We start from the raw sequence: 26,341 nt of genomic DNA on the forward strand, positions 1-26,341 counted from the left end.
GTCTCACTTCCCTTTAAACTAAAGAGCTAAATAACCTGCACATACAAAAACATGGAATAAAAATGATAAAAGCCTTCTCCTGAATACACTGCACTCTCCTCGTTTACTGAGTCTTCAGATTAACATAATCATCATTACAACTGTTTCACAGCCTCCCTCACAAATGTCTTTCACTGAAAGAGTGGGTCTGACATCAACCAATGGTGCAGACAATGCAATGTGCGTTCTTTTTTGCCAACTGCGGCGTTGCTGTATTCCACAAGGTGCACGTACTTGCTACCAATGATGGTTGCCTTCACCGAGAAACGCCATCTTGAAGACTTCCCAAGAGCTCAAAACAAGCCATCAACGATGGATGACAACAGCTTGTCAGAATAATGTCTCTTGCAAGAAGTAATGCTAATGTTATAGAGATGGCATCCTCAAACGCTTCCTGCATAAATATTGCTCCGGATGGGCCGGGAGATCTGGCTCCCGTAGCTGGAGTGGAACATCACATCTTCCTGCGTACGAGGCATGTACGGTGAACACTCCACAGCCAACAGTTGCAGAAGGATGGAGAACAAAAACAGGTACCTGAATAGAACAAGAAGACAATTTAGTACAGCACCCTCAGAAGCCCTCGATGAATCCATAGGCTTCCAGGCTGCAGAGGATCAGGTAGAGGAACCACAGGCTGACAAAGCACATTGAAGATATGAGTTTTGAATTGTTGGGACCTCCCAACTCGCCGCCGATGCTGGGTATCTTCCGCCGCACCATAAGCGCGGAGATGGCAAGGACCGCAAACACACTGAACACCGTCACAGAGAAGCCAAGGTTTCCTGGCTCCACCGTAAAGGGCCGGTTATGTATGGCGTGGTAGATAGCGGCGATAGTCCATGCTACACCGATACCTAAGAAAACGTTTACTGCGTTGCTCCCAGTAACATTGCCCACGCTGGCATCTGCATACTTGTCACCAACAGCTGCTGTTTTGCTGGCAAATGTGTCTGAGTAAAAACAAAAAATGAACATCAAATCAGTTGGTGGTTGTTGATGATATGATTCTTGATTACAATGACCAAGTGCAGTCATTGCTTCCTTTTCAACCTTAAATAGGAATTTTTATATCTATCTTCTAACCAGAAAATTAACATCAATTTGATAACCCTTGTAACAATTCAAAATTTCAAATGCATGTTGAATAACTAAGCATGCTTATTTTGTGATGATACACTACAATGAGTACAATATTATAAACAAAAAACAATCATCTGTTGAGAGCAAGAATGGCATTACCACCATTGGCAGCTCCCTGTTTGTAAAAGAGACTAAGGTAGCTTTAATAGGGAAATGTAGTGGCACAGTAAAATTGGTCCCGAATGCAAAATGCACAATGGTGGAAAATCATGATCGCATGGCATAGAGACAGAACAGGTTTATCAAATAGCAAACTTTGATTCATTGATATCCCCAAGAATTGCATTTTGTGTTCTGGATGCTTATTTTTGTGCCAGAGCTAGCATTTCACAAGCTATTAACAGTTGAATGTAATAATCTTACCTGGAACACTGGTACCAAGGGCCACAAACGAGATAGCAGTGACACTATCCTTGAGGTTGATGGTGCAACCGAAGTGAGAGGCAAGGTCAGTGATGATGGCGGTCAGACCAGCGATGACCATGATGGCAGACGTGAAGCAAGCCCAGCCGCCCAGGTAGTCGGTCGGTGGGATGAACGCAAAGAGGATCTTCCAGAAGATGGTCAAGAAGTGCATGACGTAGTCCCCACACGAGGGCAGCTTCTCTTCCCCATCTGCGCCATCATCACCTGACAGGATCAAGAGGTGCATGAGAAGGGGGTAAAATAACCCATCAAATGAAGCATTACTGAATAATTTATCACTTTCTTTCATCAAATTGCCAATTTCTATGATATTGTCAGACACAACTGCTGCTCAGTGAATGGGAAAAAAAGTGAGATTGAGCATTCTTAGTTCAGAAAGTTAGAATCATAATATTTTTACTTTTTGGGAGGGTGCATTTCAAACCTTGTACATATATGTTTTGGAAAATATTATTGGCTTGAGCTCAGCAGCCATCACCTATAAAGGAAGGGGAGGGGGAAAGACAGGCAAAAAATATTTGAATTTCCCAAATTTAAATTACCAGCCACCTCAAATACAGGCAGAATTTTTGTAGTTTTATGTTATCTAGTACTCTTTACCATCACACCAAAGTTTAATATACCTAGTATATTATGTATTAAAATTAACATGAAGTTATTACAAAGTCTTCCCTTTTTTACAATAATATAACCTATGACTAATGCTTTTAATTAATATTTATTTGTTCATGAAAGTAATTAAAATGAAAAATTCAATAATTTTCCAAAAAACTCTAACCTTGTTACATTAGTAAAAAGAGAAGAGTGATTTATGAAGATTTAGAAAGAAATACTGTTCATTGCAAAAGTGAAGAAAGTGAAGAAAATATGCAAGTGTTAAGAGATGTTCAAAATCAGGTTGATAAGTTTTTAATCGAAAAATGTAAAGGAGCTTTCATCCGTTCCAGGGGAAAATTAGATAAAGGGGAAAAATCATCTCGTTAGTTCTTGCAGCTTGAAAAAAAAATGGTATAAAAAAGGAAATTGATTATATAGCAAAGTCAGGAAAGAAATTTGTTAAACAGGAAAAGATATTATTAGAAATTAATAATAATTACAAATATTTGTATAGTACAAAAGGTACAACCGAAAAAGAAGAATATATAGATAATTTTGTTCGTAATGTTCAGTTGACAACTTTAAAAGAAAATGGGGCACTAAGCTGTGAAAGTGACGTTACGGAAAAGGAATGTGCAGAAGCACTGTCTTCCATGCATTATAACAAAGCACCTGGAAGCGACGGCTTGAGTGTAGAGTTCTACAAATGTTTTTGGTCAGAGGTAAAATATTTAATAATAAATTGTTTGAATTACGGATACGGTAAACAGTGTTTGTCACCAAGTCAGAGGCAAGCTGTTTTAACATTGCTGTATAAAAAGGAAATAAAAGAATTTTAGATAATTGTAGACCTATTTCCCTCTTAATCGTAGATTATAAATTATGTGCACAAGTTTTATCAAAAACGATTACAAAATGTTATGGGTGGTATCATTTCAACGGATCAAACTGGCTTTATTAAAAAAAGGTTAGCAACAGAAAATGTCAGACTGACTCATGATGTTATTGATTATTGTTTAGATAAGAAGTTGCCTTGCATTATTATGTTTCTAGATTTCAAAAAAGCATACGAAAATGTTAACCACTCATTTTTAATACACGCTTTAAAGAAGTTTCCATTTAAGGAAGGTTTTATTAAATGGGTTTAAACTGTGTATAGTAATGCAAAGGGATAGGTGATGAATTACGAATGGAAGTCTTTCTCTATTGAGCAAGAGGTAAGACAAGGATGCCCATTGTCTTCTTTACTTTTCGTTATTATAGCTGAATGTCTAGCAAGTAAGATCCGACAAAACAAAGATATATAAGGAATTAATTTATTAGGTTCTGTATTGTCCAAATTAAAAGTGCCTCAATTTGCAGATGACACAACCATTTTTGTAAATAGTTCAAAATCATTGATTAAGGTTATGGAAGAGGTCAGAAATTTTGGAGCAGTGGCAGGTCCTCAAGTAAATTGGGATAAGACTTAAGTAATGAAGATCAATACAGATTATTCAAATGGAGAATGTGGGGAAAGTACTGAACAACAAATAAAATATTTGGGAATATATATCGGGAAAAATAAAAGGAAAATGAATGTTTAATTTGGGATGAAAAAATAGAAAAAATTCAAAATATCTTGAACAACTGGAAACAGAGAATATTAACGTTTTATGGTTAAGTGGTTGTTATTAAAGCCTTAATCGTTTCACAATTTGTTTATACGGCAACTGTAGTACCTGCTCCTAATTTTCTTATCAAATCATTGGATAAAAGTATATATGCTTTTCTTTGGAGTTCAAAAAGAGAAAGAGTGAAATGTCTGTATAAATTAACAGTTAGATGGTGGTCTTGATATGGTAGACATGGAATCGAAATAAATTCTTTGTATTTATCTTGGTTAAGCAAATTATTGGATGAACAAACTTGTAGATGGAAATCATTATTCAGATATTGGATTGACAGAATTGGAATTTTTCCAGATATCTTACAATATAATTTGAATAAGAAAGATACGAAAATGCTGTGCATACAAAATGGATTGTCAGAGTTTTTTTCAAAATCTTCTTGTTGCATGGTCAGAATTTAAATATCGAGGTTTAGTTGAGGTAACAGAAATAGAAGAGGAGATATGGAAAAACAGTCATATTAGATCTAAAAATTCTACATTATTGTTTTCGAAATGGTACGTAGTTGGAATTTGTAAAGTAAAGCACGCGATTACAAATGGTAGTAGGAAAGACTCAATTTTGTTAAATAGTTGGTATTCATCAATTATTATTGAGTATTGAGTTTGAGTACACAAAATTAAAGAAATATTTCCAATGCTATTGATTAAATAAATAATACATTCTAAAGAATGTTCAATTAAGTAGTAAACAAAAGTATTCAAATTAAATCAGAGTAGCTACAGGAGATTTTTTTGATATATCTAGTTTCAAGACAAAATATTACTATTTATCCCCCCTGAAACAAAAACTTCAAAAACCAAATGTTACACGTTACTGGGAATATTACTTGAACTTACCTGTTCCTTTTAATAGGCAGAAAGTATTTAAATTTCAACAAATAAGAAATAATAGGATAAAGCAAGTTAATTTTAAAATATTGCATAATATATTTCCATCAAAATATAATTTAAGCAGAAAGCTGAAATTATATGCCATGATGATACATCACACTAAATCAAGGTAACCTCCAGTGCAAAGCCATTTTCATTACTGAATAATTCATCATTTTCTTTCATCAAAATTGCCAATTTCTATGATAATGTCAGACAGAACTGCTGCTTAGTGAATGGGGAAAATGAGATTGAACATTGTGTCCAAGGTAACAAATCTGTGAATTTGATTGTGTTTTGATGATTGATTTAATTAGATACACCAGGGAAAGCTATTTATTCGTATTGTGGCTGGATCACGACAAATAACTTGCTCTAGATCTGATCTCCACTGATAATTGAACACAGGTTTAATGACTTTGTATTACCGGTAAATCATTAAACATCTGAAGGTATGATGGTGATGGAGGGGGTATTTTTAAAGTAATAATTACAATTTGGAGATTGAAATTTGACAGTTTCTATGTAAATATTTTCAACTACGCATAGTAATAGGACAAGTAAATACAAATATTTGTAGGAGGCGCGATGGCTCAGAGGTAGAACAGTGGTCTTGTAGCCAGGTGGTCCAGGGATCGAAACCAAGTCGATGCACTAGTGCCTTTTGGTAGGACATTAATCCTCATTACCAAGTCCCTCAGGAGAGGGGGGGGGGGGGGGGGGGGTGTCCAGCACATCGTATATTAGACTACAAAAACATGTGGCATGTAAATCGGGCCTCATTTTTAAGCTGTTACCAGTCATATTTAGGCATTATTATATTCATATTATATGAAGGCATTCGAAGAGCTATGCTTTTCAGGGAACATTTTTTCTCTGATGTTCTTCCACACTTGCATAGTAACAATGATATTGCTAACAAATTATTTTTCACCCCTACTCAGAACTCAACCTTCTCTTTAAACTATGTTTAAACAAATCAAAATAAATGTATGTGTATTCTTAATGCTTGTGTGACTTCAGTAATTGCAATTTTGCTGATTCCCAGACAGTATTAACCTCTCTCATATTGTTGTACATACCTGCGCTGACAGTGAGTGCCTCAGCAAACTGCTCTCTCCATGAAGATGTCCCAATCATTAATGAGACATTGGTTTTCTTGATGAGCTTGTCAACGGTATTCTGAAAGATATAAAAATGAGTCATTTCCAATTAATATTTCAGTCTAGCATTCTGTGTATATTTTTTAAAAGACATATAATTAGTAAATATTGTCTGTTCAGGGCCAGAATGCATTAACTCCAAGCTAAAGTACATAAGTGAATGCCTTTCTGTCTCGAATTTGATGTTGCCCTTTTTTCCACAAAAAAAAAAAAATCCTATTTTTGATCGATAAGTACTTTCTGTTTGTTAAACTGTGTTTGTCGACATTTTTAAGAATGATGCATGAGTACATTTGACAAACATTTGTTGAATATGCAAAAGTTTGTCATAAATGATTGTTCAATGAACCAACGAGCGGAATGTAAATGTATTTTTATCGACCATTGGTTGATTTTTTTTTTTTTTTTTTTAAATCATATTGTATTGAGGAAAAATTGTACTGCCGTATTTACTCTATATATATATATATACATGTATAGATAATGGAAATTAGTCTGTTTGGAGCCAGAAGGTTGTTAACTCTTATACTTTCAAGTGCAGACTTAATGCTCTTCTGGTTCTGAACAGATGAAATAATTGAGTTCTTGTGTTCACAATTGTTGTCTATTTCTGTAACATTTAGATTATTTTTGGAAAGCTCTGATTTGCTTTTTTTTTTCTGCAGAGATACTCCAAGCACAATACGTTGTCTGTTAATATAGAACCCAGGTTTTTTGGACATCCATTAACTGATTATGTCCTAAATAGGTCGACCGAGTAACAGAAACTCGGCACAAATCACGGCCATTGCACAATGCCTTATTTGGATGATAGAAAGAAGGGGGATACTTGATAGATAATGCAGCTTGTACTAGTACCAACAAGCAGCACTCCACACACTATTATCAAGATGAAGATAGTGGCGCCTGGGTAAGAATTATTTAGAAGCTTGAGACCTTTCAAAGGCCATCGACTCCTTCATTGCGCAGTAATGACTCCTCAATGACTCCTTAAAGGAGTCATTTTTAACAAATAATCCCTCTTTGATACTATCTTGAATCGATGACGGCAAGACGTTGTGGCCTTTAAATATTAAATGCTCTTTATTTTCTACTAAGTGCAGTTTATTTCATATTTGTGATAATTTTCTTTATTACATATGTAAAATATAATTTTTAGAGTATAACTTGACATTGAATGACTATAGTGAGGAGTAATTCAGGACAAAAAGCTGCTGTTATCTTAAATCAGTGACTGCATGACTGAGGTCATGATATTTTAAGCATATAAATGAGAAATGAACACTATTAAAACTTATCGTCCACAAAACAAAAAGTGCAATAGTTGGTGATGTTTATGATTTTAAAACACTCGTTTTGGTATATGTGAATGAAAATTTAGCTAATATTAAGCCTAATGGAGATAGTACATATTTTACCACCTCCATATTGTAATGATGTGGTTCTTTTTCTATTTGATAAAACTATGATATGCAACGATTACCGGTATGCATTTTGCGTTCCTGATGCGTCTTTCTGTAACCTACTTTAAGTAGTTCAGTACCAATATCTATGAATTTTAAGTAATCTTTGTGAACCTTGTGACTTCTCTTAAGTTTCTAATGTAAAATGAAATGTCAATTAAATGTCAAGTAACTTTTATAGATTGCTCAGTAATGGAATGAGTGGTAAACTTAGAAAAAGATTCCTAAAATGCAGCCATGATGACGTAAAAGCAGGCATAATGACGAATATTTCACTTTCTACATGCATTATTCTTAGCTACCAAGAATCCTTACAAGCTCTAACACCACAGAGAAGATTCATAAAATGCAGCCATGATGACGTAAAAGCAGGCATAATGACGAATGTTTCACTTTCTACATGCATTATTCTTAACTACCAAGAATCCTTACAAGCTCTAACACCCCAGAGAAGGGGGCTCTATTTTTATATATTCTCCAAGCACAGCAATGCATCCTCATTAGAATGATTTACTGATACAAAACCTGCCTCGAGTTACCACTCTATCTCCCATGCTGTCAGCGCTGTGTTCCCCGACTACGCAAAAATGATACATTTACCATCCATCTTTCACTAGGAGAGCCATAAATAACCTTTTCACAGCCCAATGGTGTGTTACTATTTGTGTGCAGTATATACTTACTCTACCCAATGGCTGCTAATGAATAATTGAGGATGACTGACTGCATTGACATCGTAAATTTGGTACTAAATATAGTGGTTATATCTATTTTTCATTTCTTCTTTAAATCAGGATGTTTTGACTAGAGAGGGTTTTTTATGATCAATCTGTTTTTTCCCACAATGTGCAATCTAAATATTTAAATGAACTGATGATCAACTTGATAAATAAGTAAATGAACTTTACTATCATTTTAACATGATACAAAAATTTACAAAATGCAAGCATCAGTATCCTTCAATTTTGTTCTTACAAAATAATTCACACATATAATTGAGTTACCGTTTACCTCCTCTCTCCCCTTTCATGACTTAGTACATATAGTAATATCAAAGTACATTCTCTATGGATCCTTTTTTGGGGGTCTCTATTATAGTTAATCTATCTATTTCTCAGCTTCACAAGGAGAAAAAAGACTGCTTGGGAAAGGATTATCTTGATTATTATCTTTGTTCCTAAAGCTTTCTATCAGCCCACAAAACCCTTTTAAAAAAGAAAACTGTTAGTGTATGAATTTGTCTTTTATTCACCACGCACTCTTTTCCCCACATACTATCACATTAAAACTTTCCATGTAAACATATATGCAATTTAACACCCCTTGCTTTCCTTGCTTCCCCACTCTCCCTTCATCCATCCTCCTTCCCCTGCTCTGTCTACACATACTCTGAAGCCACACTGAAGAGTTTGTCATTCTAATATAGCATGTAAACAAGTAGACTTCAACAGTTTGGCATTTCATCAATGTCATCTACCGGATAATGTTCTTAACACTCTTTCCATCCCAGTACACATGCACCCAGGGGCGGATCCATGATTTTTTAAGGGGGAAGGATCACATTTTCAAAAGATTGAGTTGAGTTGAGGATTTAATATCCAAATGTTCAAATAAAGTAATATAACAATAATAAATGTATGTTTAATAAATATCTCAAATGAAAAGCTTTTGAGGGTTTAAAAAAATCACTGTCAACCGACCCCCTGAAAAAATGTTATCACATTGTCCAGGCTCGCTTAGGGGGGTCTACATTTTGAAAGGAGGTACAGGTATATAATTATGGGGGCACATTTTTGCGAGTATGTAAGGTATACCACACTGGGGTCTTAAAAAGGGGCTTATGTCCCTCATGCCCTCCAGGATATGCCACTGACTGCACGATGCAAATCGGTTGAGTCATGCTGAACGAGCGTGATACAATTCATGTATAAACACACTTCATGTCACAAAAATCTCTGCAAATGTAGCTTGCATGTTTTCCATGCTCCATCTACATCTCTCTCTCACTCTCTCTCACTCACTTCCTCTCTTTCTGGCAGCACACACACAAAATCCTTTCCATCACATTAAATCCTACCTTTGATATTTGTACAAATGGACGGTGCGGGCATACGTGTGGTGAAACTTCCTTTCATACTCACCCTACTTAATTCCCCCGCATCTCTCACCGAACATGACTTAATATTGAAATGACTCACCGACTCTCATCCACCAGCTATCTTCTCCTACATTGTTATTTTCATCATGCCTGCCCGACCCTCTAATGCACCCTCACTCATCTTCACATGTTCTGTCTTTAATAACAATCCACCAAGAAAAAGATATTCAATTTCACTTTTCATTATCGATGATGGGTGCCATGACTGCGGGAATATTCAACCCTGATGGGTTCATTTGCGAATTCTCGAAGAGTGTTCCTTTGTATCGCTTGCGTGATTCTTCAGAGAAGGATTGCTAAGATACACAGTGCATTCTTTACAAGTAAAGGTTTTCATGGCATATTGGTTGACATTGATGCACATCAACATGATGAATTCTCCATCAGTTCAAATGGCATGACTATTTTAAATTCCTGACATTGTAATCTACTTGCTATTTTGTCAGTGTTATAATTTATAATCCTACCAAGATGGGATCTTGTCATACCCACTGATTAAGGAATCATAATTTTTAAGTGATTCATTGTTACAGAGTAGTTGTACATATGACAGTATAAAATCAAGCAAATGGTTTTATGATTTAAAAAAACAAAAACGAAGTGACGGTAGTGAGGAAAATCGTAACACAAAGTGAATGCAATTTTTTTTCACTACCGTCACTTCGTGAAAACAGCGACGAATTGTTGGATCATCATCTACTGTAGATATGAAAATATTGTAAATTTACAGATTTTACAGATTTTTTTTACCATCATCCAACTCATTCCAATCACAGACTAATTGATATTCTCAAATATGGGGTGATGTAATATCCAAAGTCTTTTGGAAGTGCATATATAGAGACTCGTTATCATATTTTGATATACAGGAACCGAATACTGTTATTGTTAATAACTGCGGGGCTTAATTTTCTAGATTATATACTTTCTAAAACACTAAATGGACAATTTTGTGAATGAACTTAAGACTTTGCATGCTATCTTCATGGATTTTTGATTTAAATTAATATTTTTGTTCCAAATACATGTTGAATCACTCCTTCCATGTGAATATATGTTTGCAAATCTATATGCATGTTATGTACTTGAACACACTCTCATGGCTCAAAACAGATCATATCATACAACCCCTTTGCACATCACATCAAACAGTTTACATGAATTATGTTTTGAAACTGAATTTGGACACAGAGCCTTGGGTAAATATGATTTATGACTTGACAGTTCTTCATGTACCTATTCATAACAGAGAACATCTGCACATAAATATATTATCTGTTCAGAGCAAGAAGGACATTAAATCTACGCAAAAGAATATGACCTAATGCCTTTCTTATCCCTGACGAGGAACTAACTGCAATTATGGCTCTTTACAGGCAGAACACATATATTTCAATGCATTTTATGCTTCCTTTCTCATTTTTTAAACAAACAACTCTTTTAGGGTATGAATTGTCTCTTCATCAGTTAATCAGTATTATTTGCAAGGTATTGATATTACTCTTCACATTGATGTAATCCACAATTTGAAGAGTCGATTAGTGACATATCAGCCATCATGTAATAGCTGTACTAATATTCATTTTTTTTCCTTATAACCCATCATCTGCTGAGAACTAAAAGATGTTAATATTATTTGAGGCTATGGAAATATTGATACAACTGTACTACTTCACATAGATTAATCTGCCCAACCTAGTTTAATAAAACATTGGGTAATCTCTGTAAAAAAAAAAGGGGGGGGAAGAGGTTAGGGCTCGGGCACATCTCTCGTACAAGTCTTTAAATTAATTGCTAAATTAACCACTTAACGCTCTACTGGTGCTCAGCACAAGAACTGGAAACTTAATTTAAACATATCATTTCTTTGACAATGCACTTAACGTGTAAAATGTAAAAGTTAATCATAACGGAAAGCTTACCAGACAAGTAATTTCCATTATAAACAAGTACATGATGAGGCAAATAGACTTTGTATTGAATGTGTTCACAATGAAATGGCATGAGCCACTTACATTTTCCTTTCAGCTTTTATTTTTCCATTCCTCTTTATTACAATACTTCAAGGATGTTTATTTGATTTGGATATTTATCTTTAAGAAATGAGGTGGAAGCAGAGAGAGAGAGAGAGAGGGGGGGAGAGAGAGGGAGAGAGGGAGAGAGAGGGAGAGAGAGGGAGAGAGAGAGAGGGAGAGAGAGAGAGAGAGAGAGAGAGAGAGAGAATTGCATTTACTTCTGCTGCAACTTCCCCCAGGATGGCCACAATTTACATGAAGTTGTTTTTCTCAAGTTTAATTTGCAATGGATTTCCATGATACCATTACAAAATTCACTGTCCAGTCTGTCAGCCTATTTTTTTTCTTCTTTTTGTTTATCCATTGTTCTCAAATTACCTAAATGCTCTTTCAACTGGGCAATGAGAGTGATAAAACGTGTGAAATCACCTTTCTAAAAGCACTATGTTGTGATGACCCAAATATGGCTCCATTTTTAGCACAACACGTACATCACTCCTGGGATGGTGTGGAAAAAGATCAAAGGGAATTCTTGTTTGCTATAAATATGAGAAAAAGTGGGGCCATTTAGGAGGACAAGACTGTGTATGTGGAGGACTTACCCAAACTAAAGACAAATCTTTACTAACAAAATCTGTGCTTTAAATTTGACCAAAGAGTTACAATTACACCCTCTATGTTTGCACATTTAAAAATAAGATACTTATTGCATCTGATCATTGGTTATACTTTGCAAATATCTACACTGACATAGTTTTTTTAAATTTCAAAAGGCAACATTCGAAACAATAGTATTGATGTATTGTAATGTAGACTATTCTATCATATATATGGCAATCTCTCAACAAACCATGTGACTTGCTGAGTGCTAAAAGGGCATTATCTCTGCATACATCTCCTAATGTAGCAACAGTCTCAACAGCCAAGAATCAGGCAATGTATGAGCATTTAATGCTCTGTTAGCGCTCAGCAAGTGACATGGTTTGCTGAGAGTCAGACGGCATCATCTCTACATCAAAATATAGGGGTTTAATGTCCTTTAAGCTCTCAACAAAATTAATGACATATCCTTCAAACCTGGTAAGAAGGGTCAATGCTTTACAGGCCAGGTAAGAGTGTCAAGTCTCACACACTCATTCATCAAATTGCAAAGTTCATCCACTATTGCGAAACCATGAAGATTAGAACAGAATCTTGCAAGTGAGAACCGAAAAGCTTGAGCAATTACTCAGAGTGTACCACTTAAACTTGGCAAGCCCACTCAGAACTGCAAGTTCGGTGCATCCTTAATTCTGGACCTCTTCCATCTGTAGCAGTATTTAGCCTACATTCCAGGTGGAAATGTTTTTCCTTGATCTCATCAAAAGATTATTAGACCAAAAGAGCTATCAAAAAGGTTGCTTATGAAAAGGGAGGTAGGCCTATAATGGCTCAGTGAAAGAACAGAGTGGAAAAAACTTTGAACAGAGACTTCAAAAATCAATGAAAGCATAATTCATTTTTTTCTGGTGGTGTGTGTAAATGTAATGAAAAAGAAAGAAATAGAGGAATTATTCTATACTCCAGAATCAACACAGCTTCATTAAGAGCTCAAAAATCACTCTGCCTTGAAGACAGTCTACCATTGATATTGACTGCCTGTTTCAAGAGGGACTGCTAGTGCAATGAGAGACCACCAGATTGTGGATGAAGGCTACTAAAAATCAATGCTTGCATGGATGATGAAGGGGTCTTTGAACTTAGCAAGGGGAAAGGATTAGTAGAAGAGGCACTACCTGGAAAAGTTGTTACCCTGAAGATGGATTCTTTCCATGCAAAGCAGGTCAGGAGTTCACATCCTAGGATTTCTAATACATCTAGAGCAAAGTAGAGTTGAGGTGTACTTATTGGCGTTTTCTAAACTGATTTGTACCAAAATACTTTGTTTAGCTGTTTAAGGGGTTAGGTTCGACTAGCGCATGTGCTATTATCTGGCCCCTTTTACCTACTAATAGTTTCTCTTCTTGTATATGTAAAATCATTTTATGAAATGTATTGCTGTTGGTAAATAAACCAAATCAATCAATATTAAGGTTACTGTGTTCTCAGTTCATCATATTCCAGAGAAAATTGAAAGACTCATATTTACCTCATGACATGCTCCATACCAACTCTTTAACAGAGTATAGATTAATTTTTATGGTTGAATGCATGGGTCCTGGCTTTAAAATCAAAATTTGGGTGATTGAGAGGTGAATCTCTTTTTGGGGGCACCATATAAAATTGATCTCTAACACAGTTTCAAGCATTGGCTGCTTTTCAGATGGTTATATCTCAGGAGATAAATTTATTTTTACACTAAAACCAGTATCATTAAAAAGTAAGTTTCAAATACATGTACATAACATTTTACACATCTTGATGTGGCTATATTCTTCATGGCAGAACCAATATTTCCTCTTGTTTTAGAAGAAAAGTAACATATTTTTAACATGTTCTGAGCGTTTGATCACACATAAAAATAATAATGTAGCAGGGAATAATTTTCCTGGTATCGCATCGCAATTTGCTATGCATTTTTGCATGACTGCTATACAAAATATCTTTTGTGTAGCAGTTTTCTTTCATAGAAATGTACAGAATTTCATTTGATTATTTATCCATCGGCTGAAATTGCTAATCAAAAAATTTAGGACAAATTATTCCCTGAATGTAGGAACAAAAAACATAAAATATTAAATATTGATTTCTTCAATCCATGTATGAAATGTGCAATTTGTCATCTTTAATGGGGAAAAAAAGCAAAATTGATTCATCAGGGCCCCATTTCATAAAACTTTTATATGCTATTGAAATCCTTGCTTCTGATCGGTTATCAGCAGATTTGTCACTGATTTTTGTCATTTGTCATCGAAAAAAGTCTTTGTGAAACTGCTCCCTGGACTCAGTATATATATAGCACTATACGCAATGTCATTATTATTTTGTGTGTGAATTTTTTATCTCTTCCACACTGCACATGGGATAAGACAAACAAATGAAAACAAATTGTGGATTTGATCGATGTGACAGGCTGGCTTTCATTACTCAGACGGACAGTATCAAATCTAATCTGCATCCAGTCTGGCATACATGTTTGAATGCTGAAAAAAAAAAAATCATGTCATGATTGATATCTGTCGGTTGATGGTAGTCTGCACACACAATACCCTTTTCAGTCATAACCTGTTACAAGGGTATGAAGACTCAGACTGTAAAACTTTAAAGATAAAGACCAGTTATGGTCATGCGATTGCATTGTGAAAGAAACGTTGTGGAATCGATAAGAAAAAGTTCATCATCTAGCATATAAATATTGGTGTGTACTGCAAGGTGCTGGAATCATCAAAATGATTAGAAACTTGGCCCAGTCTTCGTAAAGTTACAAGCACTGTACACAGAAAGATGTATATGGGACTACGCACACGTGCGCGACACGTGCGTATATCTCTCACACACCAATAGATAGACTAATTTACCAAATATATCAATTAGTAGGCGGTTTCCCGGCAAAATTTGTATCATCATATATTAGTCAAAACATACTCTTTCACATGATTGGTAATAAGAGCTTCCATTTCATTTTTTTTAATTGGGGCATTTCCAATACTGGTCTTTACCTTTAAGACTGTCAACTTCACCCAAGACTCCAGTACGATTTGAACTTTTAAAGCCAAGTATTAAATTAGGAGTGAGGTATTCAAGCTTTGAGAATCTATTTTAAAGCATGTTGGTGACTTTAATACTGAATTCATATTTTTTTTCTTTGTATAACACAAAGAATATTTTTGTTGAAGTATTAAATTAGAGTAAATGCCAAGACTGCTGACAGACTAGGGCTGTAACATTGACAACATGAATTTCATTGAAAGAAATCCACATTGTGAAATAGATACAGTGATAAAGATGATTGCTTTTGGCTTGGCCTAACATGAGCTTAGAACTGTTCTGCCTGTAAATTTTTCTGATCAAGAACCAAAAAAAGGTCACAAAGAAATGTTTTAATATATAATCTTAATGGTATTCACATCTGATAAAAAAGATTTATGGAGGGCAAATTTTTCAAATGTATAGTTTTCATATTTTTATAATGTCCTTTGTGTTCAATAGCATTTAATGATCGATTCCATACAGCTAATTGACTCATAATGACAATAATATCATATCCATCATGTTCTAACTGCACACAATGTTTGTCACAGACTAGTACCGATCTGCACCTTTGATAATTTTACAGTATGACTTTTCTCTAATGAATTATGAATCACTTGGTCAGAAATTCAAGGTGATTTTCTGCTCCACCAATTATTCACATAGCCTTGTCTGGCAAGCTATAAATAATGATGATTAAATGACTGGCCTTGGTAGTGCCCTTCACTGATCAAATGGCATCTTGTTATATGCCTGGCAATTAAAAAAAACACTGTGAAAGGCATGTCAGCAGTACGATTTTATCCCTGCATGGGCTGGTATTCCATTCAATACTTAAATATATATGAGTATTTTACTCAGTTTGGGGCTTAGATTAACATACTTAAGCAATGTTTATTGTAGCTATTTGCTTAGTATTTTACCCTAAGTTTAAGACAGCTCCTTATCTGACTTGAGCCAATTGGAAGCATTGATTGGCAGGCTTACAGTTTTTCATATATGTAGTCATCACAAGCGGCACAAAATTATGTCAGCTTGCTTTTAATGCAATGCCTTAATTGCACATTATTTTGGATTGACTATGTGCATCAAAATACTTGTAAGTATTTTACCTTACATTTGGCTTGCTAAAGTAAAATGCTTAGACGTGATCTTACAAGTAATACTAGTTAGCCAAGTAAAATGTAACACATTAGCCAAGTAAAATGCTAATTACAGTACCCACTTAATTTAGGTAATGAATTGAATACCGGCCCTGGTTCTTATGTCCTTGCAGATGCATTGTAAAGTGTGAATCTGCACAGATAAATGGTGTATGAAAAACACTTTGCAAGATACCCCAGAATCATGCACATATTATCCAACACACTCACACACACACAAGCACACCTGCTGTTATTTAGCCGTCGGGATTGAAAGTAAACACAGACCACGGTCGGACGATGATGAAAACGATATGTTTAATGAAAAAAAATTGCAATATTGCTCCCCTAGGTGTCAATTAGGTAAACTGATATTGATGAGAAAATCTAGAACAGGTGTGTTTAACTGATACAATACACGAGTGACGCTGATTTTAAGATGACCAGCCATACTTGTATGATATTGAAAAAGCAGCTTGCATAATGCATCCCTAAATATTTTACACATGCAAAAAAATAAATTATATGGTATTTCTTACAAAATTGACTATTTTTGTTCCATTTTATTACGAAGAAAAAAAGAGTATGTATTATTCAGTTGTTAACTGCACATTATCATTGTGCATGCACATATCTTCATCATAGTTCAAATAATTTTGGTACAATTCTGTTTCAGTTCTGCACATACACCTGTATATCCTCACATCCATTACTGCAAACCACATAGTAATGACTTGGACCCAACATGAAATAAAGAGGGACAGACACTTGCACACTTGAAAGCTATACGGCCAAGTGGTAGGGATTTACTACAGCCTGATCAACATGGCAGATGGACCCCGGCCATGATCTACATCCTCCGATGATGACGGAACCAAAGTGATGTGGGATGGGTGTGAGATCTAAGCAATGAGTGCTATTTAATTCAGTTGATTTGCGGGTGAGGAAAGAGACGCCAAGCCATTGGTCGTGTACACACTGGTATGGATGACCACCTCTGCCATTGGTGCATGCTAAATTGGAGAAGGCGGTGCACACAGAAATCTCTCTCTCTCTCTCACTCTCTCTCTCTCTTTCTCTCTCTCTCTCTCTCTCTCTCTCTCTCTCTCTTCCTCTCCCCCTTCCTCTCTCTCCCCTTCTCTCTATGTTTGGGATTTGTGGTCGAGTGAGAAAAGTTCATTTGGTCGAGGTTCTCTCACATGAACAACAGAATTTTGCTTTTTTTAAATATTTATCTTTGCTATATCTCTTTCTCCTTCTCACTTTTTGTTTCACTCTCCCTTTTTTTTACCTTCCCTTCCACTTATTATCTCTCTTGCTAGATTCTCCCTTTCTCTCTTATTTTATACGTTATTTTTCAATTTAAAAGGATTATATACTTAATATAGAAGTAATTGCATGCATATAATATTGTATTAAAGGGATCCGGTAACTTTGTCTTAGATCCTTTAGAAATAATCCTTGATTTAGCTCATGCTGCAATGATAATTATAAACCTTTAGGTCAGTCAGGAACTCCATAATTTTTACAAGCCGATCGCCTGTGTGATTATCAAGATATTAATGATTAGAATTACAAATTTTGAAAACCGTTCGCTTAACACTACTGTTGAATCAATATATACAAGCATACTAAGGTGACAAAGGGCTTTAAAAACTTGATGGATTTTTATGAAACACTTGTTTTAAAATCACAAGAAAGGGGTCTGAATTACATATTTGAAACTATTCAACATTTGAAAAGTAGAAATGAAAGTAAACTGTTAATCTATCACACACAACAAAAAAAACTTTAAAAGTTCACATTGCACACATCTAAATTTATAACGTTTTAGTATGGAAAAGATGTATTTTATCCACTCCTGTTGCCTTTCTCAGGTCTTTCTTGCTAATTGATATTTTGATTTCTAGTATTTCTATATCTCTTGAGCAAATGCAAACAGAAAAATGTCACAATCATCTCTTAAATAAAATATAAATCACTTGCATTTTCATTTCATATTTCTTACAAATGAATGTTTGCTTGTCATTTGATGGCAAGAGGTAAAAAATAACAATTGATTTAGATATCCCTCAAGATATTACCAAATAAAATATTCAGTGGATGAGCATTCATTCTAGAGAGATAGGACAGATGCCAAAAAATGCTTTCTCTGCAACACTTGAGCTAAGTCCCTGTGCTGTTACTAGCTACATTGACAAATGGCTCAAAGTGCACATCTGTCTATTTTCTATTCTACAGGTTACCAAGAGCTTTGTCAAAACTATGAGTCACAAGTTACCATGACAACTGTCTCCTTCCACACTCTCTTACCATCGACGACACAAATAAGGTTATAACTGCATCATTCTTCATGACCTTTGAATGTGAACACCACTGGATTTTTTATGGGCAAGAAAGCATAGTCAATGATTTTCTTAACCTATTATCAACCTCTATGCATGTAGCTATGTAGATTTTCTCAAAGCAAATATTACATTAAGATTGTATATTTAGGTTGTGTGATATATCTGATCAATTATATTTTTTTTTCTTATTTCACCTGTTTCCATCTTTAAATTTAAATGCATGATAAACATGCTATATGCAAATTAAAACAGCTCATGCGCATATAAAGGGTGAGGAACCATAATTGTATATATGTTATTGCTAGGTAAGGAAAGCCTAGGGCAAGTTATAGGGTTGCCACACTTCAAAACCCTATGCCTCCTCTGCAAGCAAATGGTAAGCACAAAATGGCCAACCATTATTGCAAAAACAAACTAACCATCAAAAGAGTATATTCTTGATTGAAGTACACTAATTGTACAAATAAGTCGATCTATCACGCTGAATTACACTCTCCTGTTAATGCAGGTAAGTGAAAGGGTAAATACCTTCCAATTCCCCCCTACTTGAACAGAAGCCCCAGAATTAATGCATTGCCTCATTCTGTATTCAGTTCAAAGCAAACAAAACAGAGCTCACTGGCAAAGATGCGATTAAGAATTCATCAATAAATTTATTTAAAATTTATAAAGCGCTTGCGTCATAATGTGATGTAAAAGGCCACACTGAAGATACTCATGGGTGGCGATAACGCTTTGCATATCCTCTACGCTGACCATTTTAAAATATTCATTGTATTTTTTGGTGGAAGAAGAAAAAAGCTGAGGTGATTTTCATCTAGAAATGTGAGAAGAAAGAGCAACTCTGCTGCTTTGATGGATAGGTATGGTAGAAAAGGAGAAGAGCTCTATAAGTCATTGCATTGACGGAGGAAGGAGACTGGAAAGAGAGGGGAAAAATCAGCACAAACATTCAAGTCGGAAGATGCTTTAAAATTAAGTAGAATAATAAGGAAGAGATGTGTTGTGCTTGCTGATAATCTTCTAATGAAGCTTTTTTACTTCACAATGATAGAGCAATATTTTTCTTCTGTAGACATCGTTATCAAAGCTGCAGTGGAGCAAAGAGAATATTCACATTAAATGTCTACTCTTAAAATTCTAGCCCAGCATGCATACTTCCTTTATCATTTCAAGTTCAAGGTCATTCAGACATTGTCTTTTCAGTAGATTTGATATTCTGACACTTGATATGCAGGTATGAAGCGATGAAGAACAGACCAATAATGTAAATCGCTATGAATAATTCAATTCTATTCTATTTAAAGAACATCTACTTCCTTCAAACAAACAAGAAGAGAGCAATCCAGCTGCATTTTTCAATAATAAATTTGCATATTTGTTATGTTCACATGTATATCAAACCAACCAACCAAGGTTATACTCCATTGTAGTTGCTGTTTTGGGTGTAAAAATGAAGATTTGAACCTTGCATTTGGGAAGTTTGTGATTGTATGTCCCCATTTTCTAGATATCATGAATCACCACAACCATTTTAATTGAGATACATGTACTATCAACCTTGTTCAATAGCTTGACTACATTCTGAGTCATCGTCTCAAGTAGATATGAATGTATTTTGGTAAATTATAAGTGTAAGTACCAGTAGCCTTTTCATGTTGAAGTCTCTCTCTCTCTCTCTCTATCTCTCTCCCTCTCTCTCTCTCCCTCACCCTATTTCCCTCTCTTTCCCTCTCCACACACACTCTCTCTCTCTCTCCCAACCTTTATCTCTCTCTCTCTCTCCCTCCCTCCATCCCTCTTTCTCTCCCACTTTCTCAACTTCAAACTTAAAATCCTTTTGCCACATACTTTCTTCTATCCCCATTTCTATTCTACTTCCTATTTACTTCTATCCTCCCTCTCTTCTTCTACTTCATTCTGTCCTCTCTTTCTGTCTTGCCCTTTCCTTATTCTGAATCACTAAGAAACTTTAACACGATCAGAAAGAGCTTCAAAGAAACCAACTTAAGGGCGATTTCAATACCCTATTGTGTTGCCTAAGGAATCATGTTCGGATAATATGATCTGCCATTGAAATATTCACACATTTCAATAGGTCTTTTGAAATTGTTCAAGGCCAATGTCTTAAAAGGCTCTGCAATGGTCGTCTTTGTTACAATTCCTGGAGATTTCAAAGTCTCACGTACTTGTAAGTGGCTTATAACGGAGACGATTTCTTCATATCTGAAAAATAATTATGTCACCTGACTGTCGCTCTGTGTCTTTACTTATTTGCATATTTTTGCGATCTGCCCCTTTCCACCCAAAAATTATCTCTCTCTCATCCCCTTTCTCCCCCCCCCCCCATCTTTCTTCCCTTTTATTCTCCATTAGAAAAATGTTATGTTTCAAAGAGAAATCAAAGGAGTGCTCTTGAAGTACCGGTCACGTCATTTGCATGGACAGATTCTCTCTAATCGCCACTATATGAAAGGTTATGTAACTGCAAGGCAAAGGCACTTCACCAAATACTCTACGGTTAGGATTAGATTGTTTTTTTGTGTCTTGACTTCAATTTATTTTTGCGACCTGCCTTCTCCGTCTCCACCCCCTATCTTCATGAATATGTTTCTCTCTCTTCTCTCTCTCTCTCTCTTCCTGTATCTCCCCCTCTTTCACATCTTTCCACTGTTATGCCTTTTTCTCCTATTACTAGAAACCTAATTTTTAAACATCAAAGCATTTGCTATGTTCATCTCATCTCATCCACATTGACGGACACTCTTTAATACCTAGTCTTACCTTGAATTCTGTGCTCTCATGGATTTTGACCTCCAGAATTCTGATCTCGCCAAGCATTGGTTTTCCCATGTCAGCGATCCTTTGTTCTTCCTCAGACATCATCAGTTTGATCTTCTCGTCCTTCTCACTGGTGATCGACTCGTCATCACTTCCTGTGGGGTCACAACAAAATACACAGTATGAATGCATGAAATATTTCCGATAATCTTCAAGGTTTTTCTTTTTATACACCCTATACCTGAAAGAAAATCTTGAAGTTTTTCAACTTTCCTGACAACTTATTTGCGATTGATATCGATCGCAACTATGTACAAAGGAGATAGGAGACTGCAAAGTTGCGATTGATTGGAGGACTTGCGATTGATTTGGATCAATCGCAAGTCTTCGTAAGACGGAGCCCACTGGAAACCAGGTAAGCAGCGTATGATTACCGAGGGGAATTTTGTGCCACAGCTGGGATTTGAACCTTGATCCTCCAGTCCTCAATGCAGTACTCCATCTTTGTTGTTTTATTACAAGAATAAAATACCATATAGCAGTTTTTCAGTACTTTTACCATTAATGTATCATGACATGTAAATCTTTAAGTGAAATCAGTGCAAGGTGTGTGTGTGTTGAAACTAAAATATAATAAGGATTAAACATAAAAAAATGTAAAAAATTGAATCTACATAATTAGTCTGTTTGAAGCCAGAAGAGCTTCAACCCATAAACTTAGATGCAGAGTTAGCGCCCTTCTAGCTCCAAACAGACAATATTGTTTCTCTGGAGCAGATACTCAATATCCCTTGATTTCTGGCTTCCCTGTTGAATACACTCCATGTAACACTACCTTATCAGGGTCAAATCAATTTTCCTGTTTGTATTTCTTTCATGTCATCTCTTGAGAGACAGGTGGAAATTAACTAATAGCGCTTGACAAGGAATTAACACCCTTCTGGCTCTCTGCTGATGATGTCTGCCTGTAATCACTGTCTACTGTAAAGTACAGCGTACTGCATAGAACTCCACCTTATCAATGCAGGGTCAAAACAATTTTATGTGTAATTTCTTTCATATCATCTGCTGTAAGCCAGAACAACGTTAACTAATATTACTTTACATAAAGTAATGGCTCTTCTGGATCTAAGCCGATGATATCTGCCTCCCCTAATTGTCTCTATAAAGTACAGTGTGCTGCATAAAACACTTCATTATTGGGGTCAAAACAATTTCCTTGGTAATTTCTTCTGTATCATCTGCAGAGAGCCAGAAGGACATGAACTATGACCACTTGACAGAATTGCCCTTTTGCGTCTCAGCTGATGATATCTGCTTTCCTTCACTGTCCCCTGCATAAAAGCACTGCATACTTGTCAGGGTCAAAACAATCTCCTGTGTTATTTCCTTCATATTAGGGCGCTTTAGTAACCAGACGGTATGCACAGGAGACGGTGACACGAGCGAAAAAAAAACTGCGTATGCGCGGACCTGAAATCTCTCCGTCCCGTCGAATTTCGAAACGGTACTCGGCCAACATAGCGTTCGTTCCCTAAACACGACATAAGAGAGAGAGAGCTGACAAATGATTTTTATCTAGATCTAACAATGCAGGGCACTACCATGACTACTGAAGATAAAAACAGGGAATCTAGACCTCCTGGTGTTTGCAATGTCTGTTCGGTAAATAAATTGATGATTTGGCCGTTTAGGCCTACTTTGGGGGCCCTTTGCGAGACCCTTCACAGTTGGTTAAACACTCCGTCTCCTGTGCTTTCCGTCTCGTTGCTAAAACGCCCTACTGCCTACTGAGAGGCAGAAAGACATCAACTATGACCAATTTACATAGAGCGAACACCCTTCTGCTCTCAGCAAACAATTGGTCCAACTTTCCCCTTTCACCTCCATAACAAACATACAAACAAAGAGCTAATGAATGTGACTGTACCTATGAAGTGGCTGTGAGTCACAAAAGCCCCAAGACTACCTTGATGAGCCCTCTATTTTACCATCTACCAAAGATTACTGTCTAAAACATGCAAGAAGGGCATTAACTAATTACACTTTACATAGAGTTAACACCCTATGGCTCTCAGCTTATGATCTCTGCCTCCCCTAATTGTTTCCTGCAAAGCATTGCATATAGCATTGAATGCTATGTTATCAGGGTCAATACCATTTCCAGTCTAATTTCTTTCATATGTCTGATCAGAGCAAGAAGGATGTTAACTACACTAGCAGGATACATCGAGTTAAAGCCCTTCTGGTTCTCAGGTGGTGATTGGTTTAACTCTCCATTTTCACCTACAAAGCAAACAGGAAGTAAAAAGGGTCTACTGACTGTGACTGTACCTTTGAAGTAGCTGTGAGTCACAAAGCCCCGAGACTACCTTGATGAACACTCTACTATACCATCTACCAAAGATTACTGTCTAAATACAAGCACCTTGATGGATAGGTGATTGCAATTTAGCCTCAAGTTGGACTTAATCTCTCATAGTCGTTGCTACACAATCACTGTCTTTACATCAAAGTGTGGGATGCTTAACCGATCTCCTGAAATGCATAATTTGCTATTTTCCTTAAGCAAGACTTCCTTTAATAGTAATAATGTGTTTCTACTCTTTTCCTTGATTTGGGTGAAATTAATTCAGCAAATTTCATTATTCTAAATTTTGATAGCAGTCACTTTGTTTCAAAGTCTTATTTTTTCACAATTTCTCATTGAATTAAGGAGATTGTGAATTGTTGACGTTCTCTATAAATATACAACCCTCTTGATTACTTTCCTTATAACTCACTGAATAACATCCCAGTCTATTAGAACAAATTTAGAATGCAAAATGACTTTGATCTTTCCCGATTATTTCCTTTTATTTCCAGTTGTAGTCCAGTAGTGGCCAACTTAATCATTTGTGAATATCTCCCTATTTATCAAATAAGAGGAAAGATAAATGACGTACTAAATGTAATTCAGAAGCTTTGCAAATCAAACATTTCTAGATTAAGTATCAATGCCCCATTTGTATAATATAATTTGTAAAATAATTGAATCCTTTAGACAGATAAAATATCAACTTCCATTTTCAGGAATATAAACAATATTCATCATGCCAATACTAAATGCAAAGTATCTGGTAATAGGTGCACTACTAAATCAACATAAGTTCTGCGCCATTAAACTCACAGATGACAAAATCAGATTTAGAATAGTACACCCCATCATCTTAGTCTGCAAGCACAGACTCAAATCTGACACTTTACCACAATTTCTAGAGTCTTGAGCAGAGCCTAGATACGTCAGTCACTAGATGTGTCAACTGTCAAATAAGACCTTATCAGGAGTGACTGAAGTACAGAGCATATTGTAGTCTCATAGCGCAGACACTGGCACACACAACACCTGACAAGGGTTTGTGTCTGCAAACTACTGTCATATCAATGCTAAAAGGACATTAGCCATTAACGCTCAGTGGTGGTAGTGTCCTTTTCTGCAGAAAGCCGACAACCCTGTGATACAGAGCATTAGGTGGAAAGAAGGGGTCAGAGCGTATGGTCATGGGCATACTGTTTTTCCAGAGCACACTCCCTCCGGGTGAAGTACTAAATTAATTTCTGCCGCAATAATATGCTTCTAAAAATAAACTACTCAACTCACTTCAAGGGAAATCCTCTTTATGAATATCAAACAGTTGTAGCGGAAATCCAAAGCATAGCGAACAAAAGAATATATTTTAATAACATGTTTCTTCTTTTTTGTTCTTAGGAAAGAGCCTTAGTAGTTTTTGTTTTGAACTGGATAATAAGCTTTAGCTGTACTCTACTATATAATTGAAAATTAATCTTGGGGAATCCAACTTCATTTGGATTATGATTAATCCCTTTCAACTATCAGCTGTAGAAGCATACACAATTTGATTTTAGATTGCAATTGCAAGGGGTCAGAGTATATGGTCATGGGCATTACAAAAGTAATGTTGATTTCATAAATACTCTTGTTTCAAACATACAATTATTGTGTCTTGATGGCCCTTGATGAAATATACATGGCTAGAATGACAAATGTCAGATGAAAATTACTACTTTTATGTCACTGATTTGTTCTGTTACAGCCACTGCCCACTGAAGACTATAGATTAAAGACTACTGAAGGCTGAAAATTGTAATTTCTTAATATTAGAGAACCAGTATATGGAACCCTCTTTTTTCTGATTTTGTATTCATTTAAGTCAAGGATGGTTTCATACATGTATAACTATAATTTGGACATTTCTTGCACAGCATGTTTCCAATCATAGCAGAATCTTGAGACACCCTGTACTGACTATCCTCTAGATCAGGTATTCACCTGTCATGTTTATTGACATACCCTGTAGTGACCACCTAGTATTACCATGTACCCTATAGTCTGGTAGTATGGTGAGATGTCATGTAGTCTCTTTTAAAAATAGCAGACAATGACCTGCATTTGCTAGAACTCTGACGCACCTTATACTACCCATGTTGCATGACAAATATTAAACCTAGCAGGTAATCTCACCTCACCTGTCCTTCAATTACGAACCATCCGTTGAGAGCCAGAAAGGCTGTAACTCCTAGCTTTGAACAAGGAATAAAAGCCCTTACGACTCTCAACAAACCATACATCTTATTCAGCTTATCATCTTAAAGTTTAAGAAACAGCAAGCTGTCTGTACTTCAGCATTCTATCTCTCAATGCACAGCTATGTCAATTCTAAGTCAATTTGGCATCTCATCTTCCCCTGTCATAGACCCGCATGCGTCATTAAAGAGGATCAAGACTTTTCTGGTTGACGTATGATATGTTTAATTCATGAGGACTTCAGTTATGATCCAAGGTGAGGCGCAAATA

The 26,341-nt window shown here is 35.9% G+C and overlaps 1 protein-coding gene across 4 annotated transcripts in view; it reads right to left on the bottom strand.

The window, feature by feature from the left end:
* Nucleotides 1–26,341, bottom strand: part of LOC575892 (sodium/calcium exchanger 1) — a 50,292-nt gene continuing 23,951 nt past the window's right edge. For 3 of the 4 annotated variants that reach the window (XM_030998985.1, XM_030998983.1, XM_030998986.1), the window contains 5 exons: nucleotides 21,490–21,641; nucleotides 5,830–5,929; nucleotides 4,715–4,720; nucleotides 1,546–1,812; nucleotides 1–992 (listed from right to left, as the gene is read on the bottom strand). In XM_030998985.1, coding sequence (XP_030854845.1) covers nucleotides 613–992; nucleotides 1,546–1,812; nucleotides 4,715–4,720; nucleotides 5,830–5,929; nucleotides 21,490–21,641 — 905 coding nt within the window. In that variant the 3' untranslated portion in view covers nucleotides 1–612. The remainder of the gene's footprint in view (nucleotides 993–1,545; nucleotides 1,813–4,714; nucleotides 4,721–5,829; nucleotides 5,930–21,489; nucleotides 21,642–26,341) is intronic. The other variant, XM_030998984.1, reaches the window with a different exon arrangement.

Source organism: Strongylocentrotus purpuratus, unplaced genomic scaffold (assembly GCF_000002235.5).
Source record: "Strongylocentrotus purpuratus isolate Spur 01 unplaced genomic scaffold, Spur_5.0 spur5_scaffold_5, whole genome shotgun sequence".
Taxonomy (NCBI): Eukaryota; Metazoa; Echinodermata; class Echinoidea; order Camarodonta; family Strongylocentrotidae; genus Strongylocentrotus; species Strongylocentrotus purpuratus.